The 24980-nt window shown below is 61.4% G+C and overlaps 2 protein-coding genes across 2 annotated transcripts; both read right to left on the reverse strand.

Moving 5' to 3' along the window:
- Positions 1-389: 389 nt before the first annotated feature.
- Positions 390-10487, reverse strand: CCNT1 (cyclin T1). Its single transcript, XM_082298930.1, has 9 exons — positions 10287-10487; positions 9167-9248; positions 8790-8918; positions 7916-7976; positions 6547-6609; positions 5849-5894; positions 3321-3484; positions 2935-3005; positions 390-2606 (listed from the first exon to the last, which is right to left on the reverse strand). Exons 1-9 carry the CDS (start codon positions 10457-10459, stop codon positions 1224-1226), a joined length of 2172 nt encoding a protein of 723 aa, XP_082155056.1. The 5' UTR covers positions 10460-10487; the 3' UTR covers positions 390-1223.
- Positions 10488-11818: 1331 nt separating this feature from the next.
- ADCY6 (adenylate cyclase 6) lies at positions 11819-24222 on the reverse strand. The gene is made up of 22 exons (XM_082298947.1): positions 24082-24222; positions 22382-23216; positions 20802-20951; positions 20592-20713; positions 20373-20484; positions 20179-20306; positions 19408-19566; positions 19179-19320; positions 18971-19099; positions 18489-18514; positions 18242-18389; positions 17566-17663; positions 17401-17488; positions 17210-17326; positions 16980-17138; positions 15559-15734; positions 15448-15477; positions 14899-15028; positions 14092-14355; positions 12729-12933; positions 12106-12230; positions 11819-12024 (listed from the first exon to the last, which is right to left on the reverse strand). The coding sequence occupies exons 2-22, from the start codon at positions 23213-23215 to the stop codon at positions 11896-11898; spliced, it is 3471 nt and encodes a 1156-aa protein (XP_082155073.1). The 5' UTR covers position 23216; positions 24082-24222; the 3' UTR covers positions 11819-11895.
- Positions 24223-24980: the final 758 nt, after the last annotated feature.

A 24980-nucleotide genomic window follows, 5' to 3' on the forward strand; every position in this document is an offset into this window, starting at 1 on the left:
CGGGAATCGGGGGGGGGGGGGCAGGCCGGGACCGGGTGTGAGCTCGGGTTCCGGGTCAGGAGACGCTCGCGGTAGGCCCGACTTGGTCCCAGAGCACCAGCACGGGGGTCACGAGCTCCCCTGGCATCACTCGGTTCCCTCCCGGTTTCCCGGGCCGACACTGCTCCCCACCGCGAAGGGCAGAGCCTCGACACCCCGGGAGCAGCCGCCTCCAAGAGGGGCTCCAAAAGACGGAGGGGAAGCAAGGGATGGGCCATGCCCAGAACCTGAAATTGAAGAACTGGTCCCAAAACTGGACCAAATCGGTCCCCAAATCCTTGGAGGATGTTTGGCAGCAGCAATTCCTCCTAAAAACAAGCTAGATGTGGAACAAGAGTTTCTCAAAACCATCCAGAGACCACTCATTTATTGAAGGTCAGAGAAGTCAAGTCTAAGAAGAAAGGAAATAGGACTTTCCCAAATATTCAGCCCAAAACCCAGCAGGTCCCCCGGCCCTGGGCCGAAGTTCCAGTAGAAGCTGCTTCCAGCTCAGCTGGCAACAGCCATGTGCCAATGGGATTCCTTGGAAGAGCTGCCCCAGGCACAGTGACTGCAGGACCAGCCTGGCACTTTCTCATCCCACATCCCACTGGCAATGTACCCCCCGAGTTCCCTGGTCCCCCCAGAGTTTCCAGTGGAAATCCCAGAATCTGCAGGAAGGGAGCAAGGGATGGAGATCGGATCCCAAACCAGAACAGGTCCTGGGGCAAGGGAACAGGACCCATAGGAGGGAGAACAGCTCCCATCACCTGGGATTCCCTCAGCCCCCCACATCCCTCCATCCCCCAAAAACTCCTGAACACCAACACCTCAAGTGGAACCTCCCCAAAAGCCCTCCTGGGCTCTGCCACAGCCCCTCAGAATTAAAAGGAACCAAACCACTAAGATATAAGTTAATGCTTAAATTATTTGTAAAACATCTTAAATTTTCTGTGACATATTTTAAATATCCCCCATGTTCCCCAGAGAGGGGTCAAAGCCCAACACTAACTGGGAGCCTATGGGGGAAAGGGAGGAATAGAGAAAGGGTTCCTTATCCTTTCACAGCTTTAACAACTAAATATCAATAATAAAAGTTATATTATAATAAAATAAGTTCTTCGTGAGGCAGTGGAGATCAAAAAGCCCTTAGAAAAGCCCTGCAGGTTTGGGCTCGGGCTCTGGACTCAGTAGTAAAAAGGGGGTTATTTGGGGAGGGGAGGCAGCGGGGGGGGCGGTTCCGAGGGCAGGGGGGGCGGTCGGGGCTTGTCCGTGTTGGCGGCAGCTCTGGAGCCGCTGGAAGCCCGGGGGTTCAGGAGCTCGTACGAGTGGAATTCAAAGGCGGGGGGCTGGGTGGGCTGCATGCCCTGCGCGCTCAGCAGCGAGTGCAGCATGTTCACCGTGTCCTGATAGTCACTGGCCTGGCTGGCGTTGTGCCCGTTGGCCCCCGAAGGCCCCTTGTCCGATTTGTGGGTGCCCCGAGCTTTGCTGGGCTGGGATAAATCCGAGCTGTGCCCAGGGAGATGGGCGGCCCCGGGAAGGTGGGCATATGGGAACGGCACTCCGGGGCCTTTGGAGACTTTGCCCACCTTGGGCTGGTGCTCGTGGGGCATGGCCGGGGGCTCCTCGGGCAGGGGTCTTTTGCGGGTGGGGGCGAGAGGCCCGTAGCCCTTGTGGGGGGTGGTGGTGGCGGTGGCACCGGGTTGGGCGCTGTGTTTGGAGTCCCCCGGGCGCTTGGCCACGGTGCTGGGGCCGGCGCCGAGCTGGGCGTGCAAGTGTTTGTGCGAGTGGTGGTTGTGGTGGTGGTGGTGGTGGTTGGATGAGTGGCCCTTGTGCTTCTCTTTGTACTCCCGGCTCTTCCCTCCACTCTCATCCGCGGAGCTGTGTCTGTCTCCGGGACCCGGCACCTTAATCCGCATCTTGATCTCCTCCTGCTTGGAGGGGATCGGCCTCTCCCCGCCTCCACCCACCGCCGGGATCCTCATCTTGAGAGCTTTGTCACCCTTGTCGGCGCCGGGCAGGCGCTCGGGGTTCTCCGGCCCCGCGATGGGGATTTTCAGGATGATTGGGGAGGGGTTGCTGTCCTGCTGCCCTTCCCTCTCCCGCTGCTGCTGGACCAGGAGGTTCTGTGCGGCGTAGGCGTACTGGGAGCGCACGTTTGCTTCCATGTTTTCCAGCTGCCGCTTCTGTGCCGCCAGTTCCTCGGCGTGCTTGGCCCGGTACTCCTTGAGGGACACCTTGGCCGATGGGGCGTTCTTGGTACTCTGCTTTGGGTAGGCAGCGCCGTCCTGCTGCGGGTGCTCGGCGGCCGACGAGCTCTCGCTAGTCCTGTGGATGTCCAGCTTGGCCGGGGGATGCCAATGATCCGCCTGGGATGGGTCGGCAGCGCTCGGCTCGCCGGGGGAATCGGCCGCGGCCGGGAGCGCCGGCCCTGCGCCGGCAGTGGAGGACGTGGACATGCTCATGAGCCCAGCGATGTTCATGTCCGAGCTGTTGTTCCTGGAGATCATGTTGAGGATTGTCTGCTCTGACAGGCTCTCGTCCTCGCCGTGGTCGTCAGTCTTGGATTTCCTGGCTGCTTGAGAGGCCTGGAATGAAACAGATCACCCAGGTGTTTACTTGGGGTGTCGCTGGAGCTGGTTTAAATCAAGCAGCTCACCAGGACAGGGCAAGGTCTTCTTTATAGACAGATCCACTTTGCTCCCATCCCTCCTTGTGGGAAAATTCCCAACCCCTGGAAGAAGCAGGGCTGCTAATGCAGCTGGAAAACCAAAGTTCTGTACAAGTTAATTCACAACAGATGAACTTGAGCACCACAAGCACCACACAGTATCCCAATTCCACACACACCTCCCTCCCCTGCTGTCCTGCATTGGGATTCCCAAAGGAATCACAGCCCGTGTCCGAGTTTCTTACCCGCCAATTCCGGATCCGTTTCAGTCGGCTGGGAGTTTTCTCGAGGATTTGCAGGAATTCATGGGTCAGTTCTGCAGAGGAGACACAAACCCAAGCGGGAGAGTCAGAGCAGCCCCAGTCCATCAGGACAACCCCCTCATCTGATGGATGGAGCTACTGGTGGGATGGAGCTGCTCCAGAAGGGGAATTCTGACAACTGGAATCACTGACCCGTTCAAACTCATTTCTCTGTGCTGCTACAGAAGCTGCTGCTGCCCTGGAAAACCTCAGCAAGCCCTGAACTCCTGGAGCCCGTGAAGTGGTGTTGGAACATCAGACCCAGGACCAGCGATGCCAAAATAATTTAAGAGCCTTTTGCAGGGGAAAAACCTCGCTCCCAAACTTACCATCTAAGAGCTCCAGAGTTACAGTGCCATCAACGTATTCCCACCAGTGCTTCCCGTCCGTGGAGACTGGGATCTCCCAGTTGGACCACTTACAGGCCAGGTGGATACAGACGCAGGCCACAACGGGCGGGGTGTACTGCAGGCTGAAGGTGGTCAGGTGCAGGCTGACGTCACCGGGAGAGAAAACAAAAAGCCATCAACTCCCACGCCTGAGCTGCAGATCCACGCGGGACATGGGGGGGAACGTGGGGGTGGCCCTCTGGACCTCCCCAGAAAGACCCTGGGGCACAGCCAGCTCCATCCCGCTCCAGCACAGCGGGGCTCCGGGACCGCTTCGCTTGTTCGGGCCTGGTTTGCTACAAGGAATTTGGGTTCTCCTCCATCAGTTTTTGTTCAGTTTTTATACAGGTAATTTGGGAGCTTCTCTGAAGAGGAAAGCCACTGGGGACCTGCCAGTCCCACCTGTGCTCTGAAGAGAAACTCATCCCTGGTTTGCTACAGGAAATTTGGGATTTCCTCCAAAGGAGGAATATCAGTGCTGAGGTCACCTGCCAGCCTCTGCTCTGAGGAGAAGCTCATCCCTGGTTTGCTACAGGAAATTTGGGATCTACCTCCACTGATATCCCTGTTTATCCCTGTTTTGATGTGGGAAATATGGGATTCCCCTCCAAGCAGGAAAGTCACTGGGGAGCAGAGAAATTTGTCCGGTTTTTTGCTCATCCCTGTTTTGCTACAGGAAAGCTGGGATTTCCTCCATCTCTGTTCATTATTCCTGGTTTGCTACAGGAAACTTGGGATCTCCTCCACTGGTTGCCTTGTTTATCCCTCTTTTGCTACAGGAAATTTGGGATCTCCAAGGACGGAAGTCAGTGCTGGGGTCACCTGCCAGCCCCACCTCTGCTCTGGGGAGGAACTTCCAAGCACAACTCCTGGATGGCATTCAAGGAGCAAACCTGTCCTTTTCAGCTTTAGGAAGGGTCTGATCTTTCCCAAAGGATTTTTAGGAATACACTCTATGCTGGAGTGACTCAGGAAAACCTGAGCCAGGTGACCTATCACGTATTTTCATTAATAAATTGATTTTCCACGTGGCAGCTCAGCCATCAGTGCTGGGGGGTGTGGGCAGCACCAGGACCGGGAGAACTGAGGGACTACGAGGATCCTGCAGGAACATCAGAGCTTTAGGAAACACGGAAGCAAGTCTTGAGTGTGGGATCTGCCCACTCCTGAACAGGCCCTTTGGGAATTATGCCACCGAGCCCTCACGTGGCACCATCTCCTCACCACCCTATTCAACATTTTTCCATCGGTGAGAAGTGGAGAGGCAGAAGTTTGGCATCTACAGCCAAAAATCCTGAAGTTTCGTGGATACTGGGTTTATCCAGGGGAAGTCAAACCCAGGGAATTCAGAGCCTTGGCAGAGTGAACTCAAGGATAACAAAGAGCCTCAACTCTGCCCCAGAACGAAACCAAAGGGAGCACAAGGATAAATGCAGTTCATCCCAGAACTGGCTCTCTCAGACAAAACTGAGGCTCTTCTTCATACTTTCTGCCTGGATTTCCCTCAATTACAGCCTTAACTCCTAATCCCGTGGCTTTGAAATTCTTGCTGCAGGGATAAAACAGGTTTCAGGGCTGTGTTTACCCAAACATCACCAACACCACATTCCCGAGGCCGGAAATCCACAGGGTGCCCTTTGGAGCCCGAAACACCTTCAACAAACAGTGCAGGTGAGCAGGCAACACCTCCCAGGTGGAAAAGGGAAACCACGTGCCCACAGACGTTCCCAGCCAGGGCTTGGAGGCATCTCTGGCCCTGCAGCTTCACCTGTGCTGGCACCCAAACCACTTTTCCCTCCCTAATTTCCCAAAACCTCAATGTTTTCCATGTCCACGATTTTTTTTTTGTCTGTTCCAAACATTAACTCCGTGATTTGTCTGAAGCTGAAAATCCAGGAAATTGAATTTAAAAATAATCCCAACAAAAGTGCTGGCATCAGGCTGGCAGTGAAAATTTAGGGACAAAACAAATCAGAGGAAGAATCTGGAGATGATTTTTCTTTCCAGGGAAAACTTACGGGCAAAACAACCCATACAAAAAACTTGGGGTTGATTTTTCTTCATTTATGCCCTAAATCAGCCTTTTTTGGGGTACAAACCATATTCAGGGACAATTTCCACAGCACCTTGTTGAGTTGAAAACACTCCAACACCCAGGAGTAAGCAAGGAAAAATGTATGTATCCATTTCCCCTCCATCTTTTTGGTTAGTTTTGGTTTTTTTTTTTTTTTTTTTTTTTTTAAACTTTCACAACTAAATTCCTATCAAATAAGCAGTAAAGCTCCTGAGGATTCCATCTGCCTTATTTTCCAGCTCATTTTACCCAGCAGCTGGCAGGAAAAAGGGCTGGAACCCTTTCTTAAGGCTCTTCCTGCGGCATCCCCAGCTGCTCCGTGGCTGAACGATGCCTCTGGGGTCACAGGCAGCAGATAAATTATCAATCAATTATAAAATTATAAAATAATAACCTGTTTGTAGCCATGAAATAGGAAGTTTGTGCCAAGTCCTTGCTGGCTGCAAGAAAAAAAAGAAAAAGGAAAAATCAGGGTGTTATCTGCATATTTTTATATTATCAATATTTTCATATTATCATATTTTAGTGCAAGAACCACAGGCCACCCACGGATTGAGCAGCTGCAGGCCACAGCCACGAGGATTTTGGGAACTACTGCTCACTGAGAGTTTTGTGTGGTTCAGCAGAGCCAGAATCATCTAAAACCCCCTCTGTTTTGAGAATGAGAGGGATGGAACAGCTCTCTTGGGAGAAAAACCTAGGAGATTTGGGATTGCTCAGCCTGGAGAAGGCTCTGGGGTGACCCTGTTGTGGCCTTTCAGGTTCCAAGAGAGCTGAAGTGGGACTTCAGATGGGACCTGGAGTGGCAGGATAAGCAGGAATGGTTTTTCCCCCAGGAAAAAGGTGAGATTTAGATGGGATAGTGGGAAGAAATTCCTCCCTGTGAGGGTGGGGAGGTGCTGATTGCCCAGGGAAGCTGTGCCTGCCCCATCCCTAGCAGCATCCAAGGCCAGGTTGGAACAACCTGGGCAAGTGGAAGTTGCCCTTGCCCTCCCAACCCAAACCATTCCAGGACTCTGGGAAGCTCTGGAGCAATTCCAGCTGGACATTCCCCCGTATTTCCCCAGCCCTTTCCTCCCAATTCCCTCTCACCTCGGACAAGCTGGGTGCACTTCACCACGTGGGTGTGGGGATGGTCAATAGTGATCTCAAACCCTGGAAGGACACAGAGAAAGGACCATCAGAACCAGCAGCACAGCCCTGGATCCACATTTCCTGCACCCCTTCCCTCCTACAGCCCTGCTTGGAGCCGGGCAGGAATAGAGGAGCCCATTTTCCTGCATCCAGAAGCCTCAAGTTCTCCAGCTACAAACCCAGAAGGTCTCTGGTGCTCCCAGACCTCCCAACTTCTGAAAGGCCTCACTGGAAACAAAACAACTATTAAGGATTTTAAAAATAGAAGGACAAAGCCCCTTGAAGCAGCTGGGAGGAAGGCGAAGACAATGGCATCTGCTCCAAGGAATTTCTCTCACCCAAAAAGCTGAGAGGAAGCAGATTGTTTTCCCTTTGAACGGGCCTAAAGCACTGAGGGCATCTGAGTTTAATCCTCGCTCCTGTTTCCTCCTCAGTTTGGGAATTATGTTTGAAAGGGAAGAAAGAATTCCAGTTGGTCCATGTGTGCAGCAGATCTGCAGAATGTTCTGGGAGAACTGGGATGTTCAAAAAGGCCACTGGAGAACTGAGAGGTTGCAGAACTGGGCTTGGTTTAGCCACAGGCTTGTGGCCCACGACACCTCTGCCCCTACTGAAGGAGGGACATGGGGTGTTTGCTCTGAATCCAGTCAGGAATAACAAATCCTGTTCTTTTGGAGGGAAAATCTACCTACAAACTGCCTCTGAAACAGAAGATTTGTTAGTGAAAACAACTTTTAACAGTACATTTGATAAAGAAACAAGACACCAGCTCCACCAGCCACAGCCCTACGTGGAGACTACTTCCAAAAACACCCAGAAACTGCTCCTGGTTTGTTGAGTTCTGGGGATTTTCCCCCCTTTTAATTATTTGACCAAAATATTCACTTTCAACCTATTTTTTAAGACATCTCTCAGTACAAACTGCTTCCTGCAACAGAACTGGAGCATTATGGCCTGGAATTGGATGGTCTTTAAGGTCCCTTCAAACCCAAACCATTCCATGATTCTATGATTGAGCTGGAAAGCACAACCCAGGACAGGGGCCGATGTCCAGGCAGCACAAATCCTGGATTTTTTAGGGAAGAGAAAAAAAAAAAAAAAAAACAAAAAAAAAAAAAAAAAAAAAACCAACCAAAAAACCACACTTAAATCTCTCAGCACTGAGCCTGGCACAAGTTACACCTGAAAAATTGATGTTAAAACAGGAGTCGGGCTGAAAAACGGGGTTTGTTGTGTGGACTCTGTGGAAGGGGTGAGGCTCTCCAGCCTGTGGAATTCTCCTGGCTCTGGGATTCGTGTGGCAGTCCGGCCGCTTCGAGGAACTTACCCAGGGTCTGTAGGATTATGCTCTCTAGAATGACCAGGTCTTGGGCTTGTTGCAGGTAAGCCTGGGGTTGAGAGGACAGGCAGGTTACTCACGGAGAGGCACTCGGATCAAGCCTGCACATTCCTAACACCCTTCTCTCCAGGGCAAAAACGGGAATCTCCCTGCACGGGGGGACTGGCACAGATTCCCTGGAAGTATTCAAGGCCAGGCTGGATGGAGCTCAGAGCAACCTGGGCTAGTGGAAAACATCCCTGCCCTTGGCAGGTGGGTGGAATGGGATGGGATTTAAGGTCCTTCCAACCCAAACCATCTGGGGATTCTAAGAAAGAGGGAGCAGAGTGTTGGGTGGGCCTTGGGTGCTGGTCCCCCACTCTCCTGGGGTGGCACACGAGCAGTGCAGGAATCAGCTGCTTTTCCTATCTTTTTTTTTTTTTTTTTTAATTTTCTGCAAGTTTCCCTGGAAAAAGCTGCCCCTTCCAGCAGGACTGGCTGCTTAGCTCCAGGTAAAAGGGGCTGTCTGGACAGATGAGGGATCAGCAACGTTTTTAACCCACTGAGAAAGGTATGGGGACAAACTTCTCCCACAGTGGAGCTCCTCTGCTCCACACCTGCGTCCACACCCTCCTCGGCAGCATTCCAGGGACAGTGGCACACAGCACACCTGGATCCAGGTGTGCAGCAGAAGAGAAAAGGGTTTGCACAGAGCGGGGAAGCCCAAATCTCTCTGTAGCAGGAGTGGTTGGATTGAGAAGCTGCCCCTGAGCACCTCGGGAGGGTCGAGGAGCCGCCGGAGCCGCGCGATTCCGGATGCCATTCCCACTCCTTGGGCCTCCAGCGCCCACAGCACATCCCAAGGCTCCATCCCCACACTTACCTCACTCTTGGTGTCAAGCAGAGGCTCCTGGGGGTGCAGACAGGCATGTGCCACCTTGATGACGTGCTCCAGCTTCCGGGGCTGCTCCTCCACCTTGGCTGCCAGGAAAAGCGCTGCTGGCACCACCGACTGTGGAGGAAAACACTCTGTTTGCTTAAAAAGTCACTAAATTCACGATTAAAGCAAATAAATCAGGTGGATTCTCAATATTCCTTCAGGGAACGAAGGCTGTTCAAGTCCAGCCACCACCAGGAGAGAGAAGAGGGTCCCTCTCCCTTCCCAAACCCCTTCCCAAGGTGGGCCCCCCGCCCAGGCAGCGACAGGAGTGGATTTGGGGTTCCCAGCGCCACCCACCCTCCCCAGATCCCAGCACTTACGTTCCTGTGGAACTGGGTGAAGGACTGCACCATGTAGAAGCGGTGCATATACACGATGGCCGTGTTGATGGTGAGCTGGGAGCTGGGAAGGGGTTAAGGAACAGCGCAGCCGAAGCAGAGACCCCCGGGCAGGCTCAGGGGAGCCGCTGGAACAGATCCCACAGGCCAACAGCACCAGGAGGGGACGGGCTCTCCTCATTCCCAGGGCAGGTCTTCCCTGCATCCCGGCACAGCTCTCCCCACTCCCGAAACGAGCTCTCCTCGATCCCAAAATGGGCTCGGCGCTCCCCATTCCCAAGCCGAGCCTTCCCAACACCCCAGGAGAGCTCTCCCTGCTCCCAAAATGGGGTCTCCTCCATCCCAAACAGGCTCGGCTCTCGCTGCTCCCAAAACCCTTTCTGGGATCTCCTTGGTCCCAAATTAGGCTCAGCTTTCGCGGGCACTCGTGGGCCGAGCCTTACCACGCCTTCGCAACGCCTCAGTACAGCTTTTCCCACTCCTGAAACGGCATTTCCTCAATCCCAAAACGGGCTCGGCTCTCCCCGCTCCTAGGCCGGGCCTTCCCGACACCCCAGCACAGCTTTCCCTGCTCCTGAAACGGGATTTCCGCGATCTCGAAACGGGCTCGGCTCTCCCTGCTCCCGTTCTGGCCGTGTCTTCCCTTCCCCGCATCCCGGCACTGCCTTCCCCACTCCCGAAATCTCCTCGATCCCAAAACCGGCTCGGCGCAGCCGGGCCGGGCCTTCCGCTCCCTTCCACGCACCCCGGCACAGCTCTCCCCTCTCCCGCGCCGGTCAGGCCTTCCCAAGCCTTTCCAACACGCCGGCACAGCTTTCCCTGCGCCCGAAATGGCATTTCCAGAACCAAAAACAGGCTCGGCTTTCCCCCGCTCCGAGAGCCGGGTCGGGCCTTCCCGACACCCCAGCACTGATCTCCCCGTTCCGGGGCCGGGCTCTCCTCGATCCCCAACGCACTCGGCTCTCCCCGCACTCGCTCCCGACACTCCCCATACCGGCTCCCGGCTCTCCCCGCACCCGCTCGCGGCTCTCCCCCCTCCCCGCTCTCCGCGCCCCGCCCCACTCCCACCCGCGGCCTAGCGCGGCCTAGCGCGGCCGGATACACGTTGAGGCGCTGCCCCATGTCCTGCAGCAAGTTGGCCGCCTGCTGCCGGTACGAGAGCTCCTTGTCGGGGTCGAGGCCGGCGCGGCGGGACGGACTCCGCTCCAGCTGCTCGCGGCTGAAGTACCAGCGGCGCCCGGGCCCGGCGCCACCGCCGCCCGCCGAGGCCTCCATGGCGGCTCTGCGCCCGCGCGGGGGACGCGGCGTGCGCACGCAGCGCGGCGGCGCGATGACGTCAAGCGTCGGGTGGGCGGGCGCGGGGAGAGCCGTTGGAGGCGCGAGCGTTCCAAAGCAGGGCGGGACCGCTGGGGAGGCGGGGACCGGCGGAGGCCACGCCCACTCCCGGATAGACCACGCCCACTCAGGGATAGACCACGCCCACTCCCGGCCCGGTACCGCCCGCGCCCTCCCTCACGCCCGGTGCGGGGGGAGGGGGAGGCTCTGATTTCGGCGGGGCCCCCCCCACCGGCTTCTCAGCTCCCCCGTACCGGGATTTCTACGCACTGAGACGCGGGGACCCCCGGGACATTGGGGTGTCTACCCCATGCCGGGGCCCCCTCCTCACCGGGACCGCGTTGTGTGTCCCCCACTCCCCGGGATCCCGGTGTATCTCTCCCCATCGGACTCCGGTATGTTTCCCTCGCCCGGGACCCCGCGGCACCGGGATGCCCGCAGCCCTCCCAGATCCGGTTTTACCGAGCTCCCGCAGGCCCCCGCACCTCAAGACGCTGACTGTACCCCCCCCATCCCACCGACTTCTCACCCCCCTTCCCTTACCGGGACCCCTCCTCAGCAGGATCCCGGTGTTTTTCGCCCCCTCCTCCCACCGGGATACCGGGATCTTGGTCCCCCTTTAAACCGGGATCCCCCCGTGTGCCCTCCCGGCCGCCCTCCACCCCACAGGCCAGGCCACAGCTCGTATCCAAAGTGTTTTATATATAATTTATCTGTACACACGAAGGACAAAGTACCTCAGGTCTGCGCTGGGGTGAGGGGGCCAGTGCCCCCCCCCCCTTCCCCCCGGGCTGAGCCCCCCCCGCCCCAAAACTGCTTCCAAAAAAAAAAAAAAAAAAAGAAAAAAAAAAAAGTCACTTCATTAGGGTTTTTTTTGCATTTAAAAGGGGGGGGTCTGCCCCCCCCCCTCCCCGCCACAGTCCCCCCGGAGGGAGCTGGGACCCCCGGGGGGTGAGGGGGCTGCGGAGATGCTGGGCCTGCGCCTCCCCACCCCCCGCAGGCGGCACTTCAATTTGGCACATGGAGGGGGCTGGGCAGCCCCCCGCCCCCAAAACCCCCTGCAGTCCCTTTCCTGGGGGGGCCCCATCTCCCCTCTTTGGCACATGGGGGGTTTCAGCAAAGGGATGGGGGTTACCATGACACCCCCGACCCCAAGAAACACCCCGGTGCAGGGTTGGGAAACACCCCCTAAAACACCCCCGGAGGGGGGGCACAGGGTCACCTCCCCGCACCCCCCAACCACCTCCCTTGTGTCCGTTTCTCCCTTTTCTTTGTTTTTTTAATACGTGGATTTGGGGATTTTTCCTTTTTTCTTTGCCTGAGCTCGGCACAGGCTGGGGGAGCCCCCGGCGTGTGGGGACACCATGGGGACCCCCCTAACTGCCCCCAGGGCCCGCATTGAGGAAGTAGGTGGTCATCTCCCCCTTGCCCTTGACCTTGACCAGCCCTCGGCACTCCAACACGTAGCCCTTGGCCGCCAGCACCTGGTACAGGTCCGTTGTCACCTGGAGGGGGGACACAGGGGTCAGGGGGGCCCGTGGGGGTCTCTGGGTGGGTGTCCCGTGCCCCTCCCACCCCCGGCTGACCTGGATGCGGTCGGGGACCCCGGTGCTGTCCATGCGGCTCGAGACGTTGACGGTGTTGCCCCAAATGTCATACTGGGGCTTGCGAGCCCCGATGACCCCTGCGACCACCGGGCCCATGTTCAGGCCTGGGGGGACACGGTTGAGAGTCAGGGACGACCCCCACGCTCGGGGAAATGGGGGGAGGGCAAGGGCAGGGGAGAGAAAGAGGGTAGGGAAAGGGGGAAAACGGGGTGAGGAGGGAAAAGAAGGGGTGAGAGGGGGAAAGGGGCTGTGAGATTGGAAAAGGAGGGAGTGACGGGGAAAAGAGGGGTGTGAAGGGGGGAAAAAGGTGGGGTGAGAGGGAAAAGGGGAGGTGAGAGGGGAAAAGGAAGGAGTGAGGGGGGGAAAAGGTGGTGTGAGAAGGGGAAGATGGGGCAGGAGGGGAGAAAAGGGAGGGCAAGATGGGGAAAAGGAGGGGTGAGAGAGGAAAAGGGGGTATGGAAGGGAAAAGGAAGAGGTGATTGGGAAAGAGTGGAAAAAGGGGTGCAAGAGCCGCCAGGCCCAAAGCCATGAACGACAGCCAGGGGCGTGCACGGGATGGCTGGAGGTGCAGAGGGGCGTGCAAGGGGCGTGCAAGGGCTCACCAATCTTCATCTGGAAGTTGTTGAAGGAGTGCTCGTTGATGTACTTCATCTGCTCCATGAGGTGCATGGCGTAGTCGGCCAGCGCTGCGATGTGGCTCCGGCCCTCGCGGTCGTAGGTGGCCGCGTTGAGCCCCGACGCCGCCATGTAGGTGCTGCCGATGGTCTTGATCTTCTCCAGCTGCCGGTACTTCTGCTCGCTGATGATCTGGGGGGACGGGGTGGGGTCACCCCCACAGTGCCTCGACGGGGCGATGGGTACCCCAAATCCTGCACCCCCATCCCGTGGCTCCGTGAGTGCTGCTCCGTGGCTTTTCCAGCACCTCCTGCACCCTGCACTATGGCGCCATAAATGCTCCTCCACGGCCTCTCCAGCGCCCCGTGACCACATCCCCTGCACCCCAGCCTCATCTGTGGCGTTCCACAACCTCTCCAGCACCCTGTGCACACCATCTCCTGCACCCTGTCCCCAAACACGGTGCTCTGCAGGCTCTCTGTACCTCATGCACCCCATCTTCTCGCACCTCATTCATGGTGCTCCACAGCTTCTCCAGCACCCCATATCTGCATCCCCTATACCCCATCCTCATCCAGGGTGCTCCACAGACTCTCCAGCACCCTGTGCACACCATCTCCCTGCACCCCATCCCCAAACACAGTGTTCCACAGCCTCTCCAACACCCCATGAATCCCATCCGCTGCACCCCAGCCTCATCCATGGTGTTCCACAGACTCTCCAGCACCCCAATGAACACCATCTCCTGCACCCTGTCCCCAAACATGGTGTTCCACAGCCTCTCCAACACCCCATCTTCCTGCACCCCATCCCTGTGCACCCTGTCCATGCTGCTCCACACTCTCCAGCACCCCACGAACCCCATCCGCTGCACCCCAACCTCATCCACGCTGCTCCACAGCCTCTCCAGCATGCCCTGCACCCGTTCCTGTGGCTCCATGAAAGCTTCTCCATGGCTTCTCCAAGGATGGAGTACATCCTGTACCTCATTCACGCTGCTCCACAGCCTTTCCAGCACCCCATGACCGCATTCCCTGGACCACAACCTCATCCGTGGTGTTCCACAGACTCTCCAGCACTCCATGAACCCCATCTGCTGCACCCCAACCTCCTCCATGGTGCTCCACAGCTTCTCCAGCACCCTGTGCACACCATCTCCTGTCCCTGTCCCCAAACATGGTGTTCCACAGCCTCTCCAACACCCCATCTTCCTGCACCCCATCCCTGTGCACCCTATCCACGCTGCTCCACAGCCTCTCCAGCACCCCATGAACCCCATCCGCTGCACCCCAACCCCGCACACTTCACCTCCACGCACCCCCTCCCCTCGCCCTTTCTCCGCCCCAGCACCTCATCGAAGTCGGCGATGATCTCGTTGAGCAGCCGCAGACACTCCACGCCCTCGTTGTTGGCCTCCAGCTCCACGTAGAACTCGGAGAAGTTGCTGATGGAGGCGAACATGACGGCCACGCACTCACAGGACTGGTAGTAGAGCTCGTCGTTGCGCCGCTCCCGTGCCAGGAAGTGTGCGGCCACGTCCTTGGGCAGGATGTTGTGCAGCAGCCGCCGGTTGTAGGCCTGGAGCTCCTCCATCTCCTCCTTCTCGCCTGTTGCCTGCGGGCACAGACCCGTGTGGGAGCTGCCACAGGACCCCGTGGCCACCCTGGCAGCAGGGTATGGGGAGGGGGTTGGTCCCAGCCCCATGGTCACCCCAATCCTGGGGTGCAGAGAAAGGGTCACTCCCAGCCCTGCGGCCACTCCCGGGTCAGGGTGTGGGGAGTGGGGTGATCCTGGCCCTGGACTGGTCCCTGTCCCATGGCTGCCCTGGTTCTGGGGTGCAGGGAAGGGTCAGTTCTGGTCCTAGAGTGCAAGGAAGGGGTTGGTTCCAGCCCCAAAGTCATCCTAATCCCAGGGAGCAGGGAAAGAGTCACTTCCAGACCCATGGTCACCCCATTCCCAAGGGAGCAGGGTCAGTCCCAGTCCCACAACCACCCCGGTTCTGGGGTGCTGAGAGGGGTCAGTCTTGTCCCAGAGTATGGGAAGGGGTCAGTCCTGACTGCATGGTCACCCCAGTCCTGGGGTACAGGGAGGGGGTCGGTCCCAGTCCCAGGATGCAGGGAAAGGGTCGTTCCAAGTCCCCCCACACCTTGGTCGTACCTGGAGCTTCCAGAGGAAGTCGAGGCGGGCGGTGGACTCGACCTGCTGCGCGTGCAGGTACAGGGCGAGCGCGAACACGGCCAGGACCACGGGGGTCACGTAGCGCAGGGCCACCTTCCCCTCTGCCAGGCTGCAGGACCCCCGGGATCCCTGAGACAGGCTGAGGGACCAGCCCCCACCCATCCAGGGGTCCCAAACTGCACCCAGACCTCAAAGATCCACCCACCCACCCAGGGGAACCCCAAATGTGTACCCAACCCCAAAGATTCACCCACTCACCCAAGAGGCACAAAACCTGCACCCAGACCCCAAACATTCACCTGTCCATCCCAGGGACCCTAAATCTGCACCTAGACCCCAAAGATCCACTCACTCACCCAAAGAAGCTCCAAACTTGCACCCAGACCCTAAAGCTGAACCAACACCAGAGACCCCGAGGCTGTACCCGCCCCCCAGCGCTGCAGCACAGACCCCCAAGGGACCCTCCTCCTTCTGCCCACCCTCACCCCCCTACGCCCAGGTCCCCACTGGCTCCAGTTTGCTGCTCACCACTCTCCCTGCGTCACGTTGAAGGAGGGCCTGTGGGGACAGGAGCCAGGGGTCAGTGGGGTGAGGACACGGCTGCGAGGTGGGGACCGCTGGGGGACCGGGGGCACTCACAGGGCATTGGCCAGGACCAGCAGGTCGGCGTTGTCAAAGAGGGCTGCGTGAGGCCCCTCCACCAGCAGCAGGAACGTGGCCTCGATGCCCACCATGAGCAGCAGCTTCCCGATGCTACTGATGTGCAGGAAGACGGAGCAGGCGAGCAGGCTCAGCACCACGCTGTAGCTGAAGTACTGGGGGGGGCATGGTGGGGTGCACCGGCACCCCAGGAACGCCAGATGGTACCCAGAACACTGGGTGGTACCCCTGGGATCTTTGCAGCACCCAGGGAACCCCAGATGGCACCCCAGGAACCAGGACTGGCATTCCAGGAACCCCTGTAGTTCCCTGGGAACCCTGGATAGCACCCCTGGAATGCTGGATGGCACCTCTGGAATGCTGGATGGCACCCCGGGACCCCCTGTAGCACCCTGGGGATACTGGCGGGCACTCCTGGGAATCCCTGATGGCACCTTGGGAACCTCTGCAGCACACTGGGAACCCCAGATGGCACCCCAGGAACCCCAGCCCTCACCCCAGGAACCCAGGATGGAACTCCTGGGGAACCCTGGACAGCGCTTGTGGGAACTCTGCAGCACCCCAGCAGCACCCTGGGAACCCCAGAGGGCACCCCTGGGAGCTCTTTGGTACCCTGGGAACACCAGCCAGCATCACAGCAACTGCTGAAGCACCCCGAGAACCCCAGCTGGTACCCCAGGAACCCCGAACGGCACCCCAAAGAACCCTCTGCCACTTTAGGAATAGCAGCTGAGACCCCAGGAACTCCTGCAGCACCCCAGGGACTCCAGACAGCATTCCAGGAACCCCTGCAGCCCCTTGGGAACACTGGATGGCACCCTTGGGAACCCTGCAGCACCCCAGGAGTCCCAGCACCTCCCCACGCCCACAGGGACCTTGCACCCCTGGGGACACCGTGCCAGCACCCAGCAACCTCAAGGGCTCAGTGCCAGCACCCGCTGAGGACCTTGGACCTGAGTGACCTGTGCCAGCACCCCGTGTCTGTGGGGACCCCGTGCTGGCACCCCGCACCCATGGGGACCCCATGCCAGCACTCCGGGGGACACTGCACCCTCTGGGACCCTGTGCCAGCATCCATAGGGACACAGTGCCTGCAGGGACCCCATTCCAGCACCCTGCACCCTCTGGGACCCTGTGCCAGCATGTTTTGGGGACACTGTGCCAGCACTCTGGGGGACACTGCCCCCATGGGGACCCCGTGCCAGCACCCTTGGGGACACGATGCCCACAGAGATCCATGCCAGCATCCCTGGGGACACTACACCCATGGGGACCCTCTGCCAGCGCCCAGCAACCTCAAGGACCCTCTGCCAGCGCCCAGGGAGGACTTGGCCCCAGCAGGGACCCCTGTAGGAACCCGACCCCATGCCCTGTGCCAGAGGGTGCCCGCGGCCACTCACCTCGGGAAAGTCACAGGCCAGCCCATCCCCATGGCAGGAGCCCACGGGGGTCCCCAGGGAGAAGTTGAGGGCGCGGAGCTGGCAGGGCCCCACAGCCCCGGGGGTGATGTTCAGCTCACGGGCGGCGCAGTCCCGCAGGGCCACGCGGCTGCAGGAGAACTGGGGGGCCAGAGGGGTGAGACAGTGCCCCACAGCCCCCCACAGCCCCCCACGGCCCCCCATGACCCTACCATGTTGACGAAGGCGGCGATGAAGACGAGGAGGATGGTGAAGACGGCAATGCCGGTGCTGCGGGCGCGGGACTGGACGATGCCCCGGGAGAGCTGCTGCAGGGCGGCGGGGAAGAGCTGGGGGGGAACCAAGGACCCTGTAAGGCATGGCCAAGGCCCCCCAAAAACCCTCCCAGCCCTCAGGTACTCACAGTGACACAGGAGTAGATGGCGCAGATGAAGAGGATGGCAGCGAGGAGGATGAAGATGCTGACGTAGACCCCAAGCATCAGCGGGGAGCTGGGCAGAGGTGGGAGGTGAGTTGGGGACGGGGTTGGGGGATCAGAGCTGATGTTTGGGGGGGCTGCGGCACTTACTGGGGGAACACCAGGATCTGGAGGCAGCAGATGAAGCAGAAGACGAGGAGGGTGCAGGCCACGTAGCCACCGAAACGGTCGTCGACCTTCTTGGAGTACTGAGGAGACAGGGGGAGGTGGGGTGGATGGAGAGAGGGGACGGGGGAGACCCCAGGGGAAGAGGGAAGGGGGGGCTGAGGGGACACCAGTGAATGGGGTGGAGGGGAATGGGGGAATGGGGGCAACCCCAAAGGGGAATGGGGAACCCCAGGGGATGCAAGGGATGGGATGGAGGGAGATGAGGGGACCCCAAAGGGTGGGGAAAAGGGGGACAGGAGCACCCTGGGGCATGGGATGGAGGGGGATGGGAGGGACTCTAGTGGATGCAGGGAGTGGGATGGAGGGGACTGCAGGGGATGGGATGGGACATGGGGGACCCCAGGGGATGGAATGGTGGGGGACAAGTGGACCCCAGGAGATGGGAGGGGACAGGAGAACCCCAGGGGATGGGAAGGAATGGAGGGGGCAGGGGATGAGGTTGAGAAGGTGGAGGGACCATGAAACCAGCACGGAGAGGACCCCAAGGGACAGAGGAGAGATGGGAGGGACGAAGGTGCTGACGGGGCCGGGGCAGAGGGGACTTCAGGAGACAGATGGGACGGTGGGTCCAGAACAAAGGGGACAGAGGGGCCCCCACCTTCTTCTCCAGCTCAGGGGTCTGGAAGGTGAGCAGGAACTTCTTGACGTGGTCCTTGCGGAGCTGGTCGATGCTACGGGCATCGATAGCCCGGCTCAGGAACTCGTCCACCTCGTCCTCAGGGTTGAGGGCCTCCTGGGCACCACGGCTGGGGAATGTGGGGGTCAGGACCCTCCCAGGCTCCCAGCTCTGCCTCAGGGAGGGGCTGGTCACGACCCCCCCAGCAGCCCAGCATGGGGACACTCACTTGTCCTTGCTGGAGTCATCAATGCCCTGGGAGACACAAGGGAGATGGAGGTGTCAGCAACACTGGCACGGACGGGGGGGACCATCATGGACCACAAGGACATGGGACATCCCCCAGGGTCACCCGGGATGGGGGACAGAATTCCAGGGGTAAATGGGATGGGGGGATGTCCCCAAGGGTTCTTGGCAAGGCCAAGAGGGTTCCCAGGGGTCTGCAGAGGAGGGAGGGGTCTAGGGGGGATGTCAACACCAGCGAGGACGGGAGACCCCTGAGGGTCGCCAGGACTGGTGAGAACAAGGAGGATCTCCAAGGTCACCAGGGACCACCCAGGAACTGCCCGAGGCCCGCGGGCAGCAGGAGGAAGCCACGAGGGCTGCGGGCAGGGCTGGGGAAGCCACCGACAGCCACGGAAGGGCAGCAAGTGGCCGATAGCACCGCGGTGGGGGTCCCCCATGCCCGATGCCCTCCCCGGCACCGCTCACCATCTGCCGGAAGGCCTTGGAGTCCTTGGTGCGGGAGAAGGAGCGCTCGGGCACCCAGCGCGGCACCAGCCCCTCGGTGGAGTTGGCGCGAGTGCGCTGCAGCTTGGCCAGGATGGCTTTCTCCTCCTTCTGCAGGGTGACACGGCCGTGAGGGGGTGACCCCAGCTTTCCCACGCCCCAGCCGCCCCCCAGGCGCCCCCCAACTCACGCGCTTCTGGCTGCAGCCGACGATCAGGAAGGTCTCGATGTTGTGCTCCTTGAGGTAGGCGTTGCGCTCGCCCCCGTGGCCGGGCTCCACCTCGTAGTCCCCGTTCAGGTACTGCAGCGTTGCCCAGGTGATGTGGATGCGCCTGGGGACGGGGAATGAAGGTGCTGAGCCTTCCCTGCCCGGTGCCCCCCACCCCGCACCCCAACCCAGCCCCCCCGTCCCCGCTCACCCGGCTTTGCCGCCCGCTTCCATGTGGTTGGCGAGGGTGACATCGTTGGACCAGACGTCGAACTGCCACTTGCGCAGCCCCAGGACGCCGCAGTGAACCCGCCCGCTGTGGATGCCCACACGCATGTTCACGTTCACCCCCGTCACCTCGCGCACCAGCCTGCAGACGGCACCGGCACCGCGTCACCCCTGGGTGCTCCGTGGCACCCACAGGCGCCTCGAGGTGTCCCCAAGCAACCCTCGGCCTTGCAAGGTTCCCAGGCACCACAGCATCCCATTGGCACCAGGGCATCTCCAGATAGTTCACAGCACCCCCAGGCACCCCATGGCCTTTCAGGATTCCCCGACACCACAGCACCCCAAGACACCCCAAAGCACTGCTGGACTCACAGGCACCCCATGGCACCATAGCACCCCCAGGCACTCCATGGCACCCCTAGGCACTGTGACCCAGACTGGTGAGTTCTGGGGATGTGCCGTGAATGGGACCCGTCCCCCAAGCTGCAGTGGCACCTGGGACTTGCCAAAACTGGGGAAATCACAGCCCCCCCAAGTTGCAGCGGCACCAGGGACACACCAGTGCCAGACGCAGCCCCTCAGGGTTGTGGTAGCGCCAGGAACATAGCAGCACCACAGTGGGGTGCAGCCCCCCAAATTGTGGTGGCACCAGAGATATCCCAGCCCAGGGGATGGGCACAGCAGGGTCAGGTGCAGCCCCCCAAGCTGTGGTGGCACTGGGGATGGGCACAGCCCCGGTCTCTGCCCCACTCACGAGATGGCCTCGATCATGTCGACGCCCATCTCCACGCAGCAGTGCGCGTGGTCCCCGCGCGCCTCCGGCAGCCCCGACACGCAGTAGTAGCAGTCCCCCAGGATCTTGATGCGCAGGCAATGGTTCTCCTGGGGGGCACGAGCAGGTTAGGAGGGCTCCAGGACCCCCTGAACTCCCCTGGCCCCTCCACTCACCGCAGCCAGCTTGTCAAAGCGGGCGAAGAGCTCGTTGAGTGTCATCACCAGCTCCTGGGCCGTGCACTGCGAGGCCAGGCTGGTGAAGCCCTCGATGTCCGCGAAGAGGATGCTGCCGGGAGGAAGAGCACGGGCTGGGCATGGCCCATGCACTGCCCCAGACACCCTCCCCAGTGATACCTCCCCCAAACCTCGCCTGCACCCCTGTCCCTGCAGTACCTGACGTTGTCGTGCTTCTGGATGTAGATCTTGTGGAACATCATGTCCTCCTTCTTGGTGTTGATGTCCTCCTTCATCTCCATGGCCACATGCTGCGGCAGCACCGAGAGCAGCAGCCGCTCCTGCACCCACAGCAGTCCCATCAGCAGGGCTGGGGTGCTGAGGGACCCCCCAGCCCAGCACGGGGACCCCCGGGACCCCCTGTCCCACCTGCTGCCGGTTCTCCCGCTGGAGGTGCAGGCGTGCCTGGATGTAGCCACGGGTCTCCTGGAAGGCCTGGCGCTGCGACACCTCGGCCGGGTAGTGGGTGCAGACCCCCACCACGTTGGTGCAGAGGAAGATCAGGGCATTGGCGCTGAGCTGGGGGGGAGGTGGGCTTGGTGTGACCAGCCGGGGATCCCCAGCCACCTCTGCCACCCTCCTCTGTGCCACAGAACCTTGGCTTTGGTAGGGTGGGTGCTGTTCAGGGGAGGAGAGGGGGCCGCAAGGAGGGGGATGTGGGTGTGGGAACATGGGGGCTCTGGGACACGGGGCAGGGAGGATGCAGGGACATGGAGACACAGGGGACAGGGTCGGGGGGATGTGGGGCACCAAAGGACATGGGAAAACAGGGCAAGGGGGCTGCAGGGACATGGGGGACTTGGGGCTGCGGGAAACCCAGGGAACAGGGGATGCAGGGACCTGGGGACACAGGGTAGGGGGGCAAAGGGGGCATGGGGACTGGGGACACAGGGGACATGCATACAGTGAATGTGGAGGACCTGTAGATCCAGGGCAGGGGGAACATGGGGATGTGGGGATGTAGAAAACCAGAGTAGGGGGGATACGAGGCTACAGGGGCCTAAGGCTGGGGGTACATGGGGACCTGGAGCATGGGGGTCACGGGGACACCCTCGGGAAGCAGAGGAAGTGGGAAAGCGGAGATGACTGCAGTGGGAGCTGCGGTTTGCCCCATCCCCATCTCCCGGGACTGGGGCCAGGGCTATTTATAGCGCTCCAACACAGTGGGACACTGGGAGCAGAGGCCTCACACCCCCCCCAACCCCGGCCCCATCGCGTCCCCCTGGAGCCCCATCGCTCCTACCCTGAGGGGGTGAACCCTAGCCGGGGGGGCGGCCCCTCCCATGACCCCGCTGGCCTCGGATGTCGTTGTGTTCCTTGCCCTGGGCCCCGCGGGAACGGCACGTGGCCCGGGTCCTGGCCAGGCAGGGCGAGGGTGACGGGTGACGAGTGGCCCCGTGCGAGGAGGGAGAGCTGCTGGGGCTCGGAACACGCGGCCCTAGGGTTGGGGGAACCCTCTGCACCCCCTGTGCAAGCAGCACCGTCCTGGGAGAGCCCACCACATCAGAGGGGCAGGACAGGGGACACTGGCAGTGTCCCAGCCCCCCTGGGTGACAGCCACTCCCCTGCCCTGGTGCCCTGGACTTGCGTCCCTCCTCGGGGCTTTCTGCCAGCCCTACAACGGGGGCTTTGTGGGTGCCCCTTCCCCCCAGTGCAGCCCACAATGGTGGATCTGTGCCGGGGTGAGGGGCCCATCCCGTCCCTCGGGGGCTGCGGCACTGCAGAGACCCCCAGCCCCATCACGGGACCTTCCTTGGGGCTCCCCTACCCCGGGGCAGCCAAGGGGCCCCTCCTGCCTCCAGAATTTTCCACCAGCAGAAACATCAAGTGCAAAAGAAAAAAAAAAACAATTTTTTGGGAGAGCGGGATTCAGGGACGGGAGGTCCCCACCTGCAGGTGGGCGGGACGCCGAGGCGCAGCCCCTCCCGGGTGTGTCCCTCCAGCCCTACCTGCTTCCAGAGGAAGGGGTCGGCAGCGTTGCGGTGCCAGGCGATGGCGAGGTGCAGGACGGAGAGCAGCACCCCGGCCAGCACGGCCGCCCGCATCCGCACGGGCAGCAGCGTGTAGGTGATGTAGATGAAAAAGACGCTCCACCAAACGCCCTCGGCCGCGCTCCGGGGAGCCACGGCCACCGTCCCCAGCGCCTGCACCCCGGCCAGCAGCCCCAGCACCACGTAGCTCACCACCCACATGTAGTCCTGGGGGAAGGCGCTGCGACTGCACAGCACCATGAGGAGCAGGAACAGGGCCGTGGCACCGGCCAGCGCGGCGGCCGCCGGCACGTGCGGGGCGCCGGGCAGGCAGAGGAAGAGCAGCATCACCCCGCAAACCAGCACCAGCACTCCCATCAGCACCGTCAGGCTGCTCTGGTTCATCTGGAAGAAGTAGCGCTGGTAGAGCCGTTCCAGTTTGGCCGACTGGAAGCGTTTGGAGCGGAAAACCTGGAGCAGCCGCCGCCAGCACTCGCCGGCCGATGGTCGCCCCCCATGTCCTCCGGCTCCCTTCGGCCCCTTGGCCTCGCCGTCCTCCAAGCCCGCATCCACCGATTTGAGTCCCAGGTCGCCCGCGGGCCCCTTCTTGCCGTAATGATCCTCCTGCCAAGTGCAGCGCAGCCCCCGGGGGGGTCCTGCACCCCGCTCCATCTCAGGGTCCTGCAGGCAGCTCATGTAGCGGGGGCCACAGAGGCCGGCTCGGGGCCGGGGGCCCTTCTTGCCGTTGCGCTCCCCCCATGCCGTCTTCCGCTCGTCCACCTTGGGCACCAGGATGCCGCTGAACCACGACATGCTGTGGGCATCAAGGAGGGGTCAGCGCTTGGTCCCCCACTCTGACACCCCAAAAGGGGCCCTGGTGTCCATGGGGGTGCAAGGCCATGCAAGGGGTGGAGGGTCCTGGTGTCCCCACCACCACCCTGGAGGATGCAGACCCCAAGTCCCAGCTCTCCCACTACCCCCATGGCCCCTGTGGGAATGGCCAGTGCTGGGTTCCCGGTGCTGGGTGCCCGGTGCCAGAACCCGGTGCACGGTGCTGGGTTCCCGGTGTCGGGTTCCCCGTTGTCCCGGTGCCCAGTGTCCTGGTGCCCAGTGCGTGGCCCTGCCGAGGCCGCCCCGAGCCCGCCCTTCCCGGTGCAGCGACCTGCGACAAAGCTGGGACCGACCCGGGCGTCCCGGCCCTGTTTGTCTTGAACGGCGGCCAACGGGCTGTACCGGGCACGGCCGCCCCGGGGCACCGGGAACCAGCCGGGACGTGGCAGCCGGTCCCTGCCCCGGGCGAGCTGCGGTGGAGAACGGCCACCGGGAAGGGCCGGCCCCGGTGGCCGCGGCGGCCGCCTCCCTCCCTCCCTCCCCGGTCCGGGCACGGGAGCCCCGCCGAGCTCGGCCCGTTCACCGGGACCCACCAGCGCCCTCCGGCCGCCGCACCGGACGCTCCCACCGCACCGGCAGCTCCCGCCGCACCGGACCCCCCCGAGCACCGCGCAGCCCTCCGGGGCCGCACCGCTCCGCCGCCCGGGGGCCCAGCCCGGTGTCGCCCCCCCCGCCCTGATCCCAGTCCCAGTCCCGATCCCGGTCCCGATCCCCGACGCCGCCGCCGCCCCGATCCACCCCCCCCGCCCCTCCCGCCGCTCCCGGTGCGCCCGGGCGGCCCCGCTCACCTCCGCCTCCGGCGCTGCCGCCCGCGGGGCCCCGCGCCCCGCCACGGCCCCGCCGCCGCCCGCTCCTACACGGCGGCCGCGCCGCGTCCCCGCCGCCCCATCCCGCGCCCAGGCCGGGCCCCCGGTGGCGGTGGCGGCCCCGGTCCCGGTCGCGGCCGCGCAGCCCCGGCCCGCCCCGGCCGGTACCCGCCCCCCCTCCCCCCCCCCCGCCCGGATCCGCTCCCGGGCGCTCCCGGCCGGCGGCCTTAAAGGCGCAGCGGCGGCGGCGGGAACGGCCCGGTACGGCCCGGAGCGGTGGGGGCGGACTCGCACCCCCGGGGCTGCGCACACGCGCACGGACACGAACACACGCACCGACATGGCGGGGACACGCGCGGCTGGGCCCCCCTGTGTCCACACCTCCCAGGCCCCCCCGTGTCCGCACAGCCCCCCCCGAGTGTGTCACTTGCACACCCACCGCAGTGCCCCCCGTGCCTTCCCCCCGCACACCCGCCCCGCGCATCCCGGGACCCCCCTTGCACACGCACACATTGCACACCCCAGCACACGTGTGTTGCATGCACATGTGTGTTCACACGCACACGAACCCCCCTCGCACACGCCCGTACACGCACAAACTTCCCCTTGCACACGCACACACATGAGGACACATCCCCTTGCACACACGTTTTCCTTGCCGCACACGTACACATTGCACATACGCACCCTCCTTGCACATCTACACCCCCTCACGTACACACACACCCTTGCACACTCATGCAGCCCCGCTACACACTCGCACATACACCCCTACATATTCCTGTGCAAACACACGACCCCTCGTGCACACACGCCCGTACACCGCTCAGGTACAGCGGGCGTGCACACATGTGCAGGTGCACACACACACCGCTTGCACA

This window comes from Coloeus monedula (genome assembly GCF_965178545.1).
Source record: "Coloeus monedula genome assembly, chromosome: 30".
NCBI lineage: Eukaryota > Metazoa > Chordata > Aves > Passeriformes > Corvidae > Coloeus > Coloeus monedula.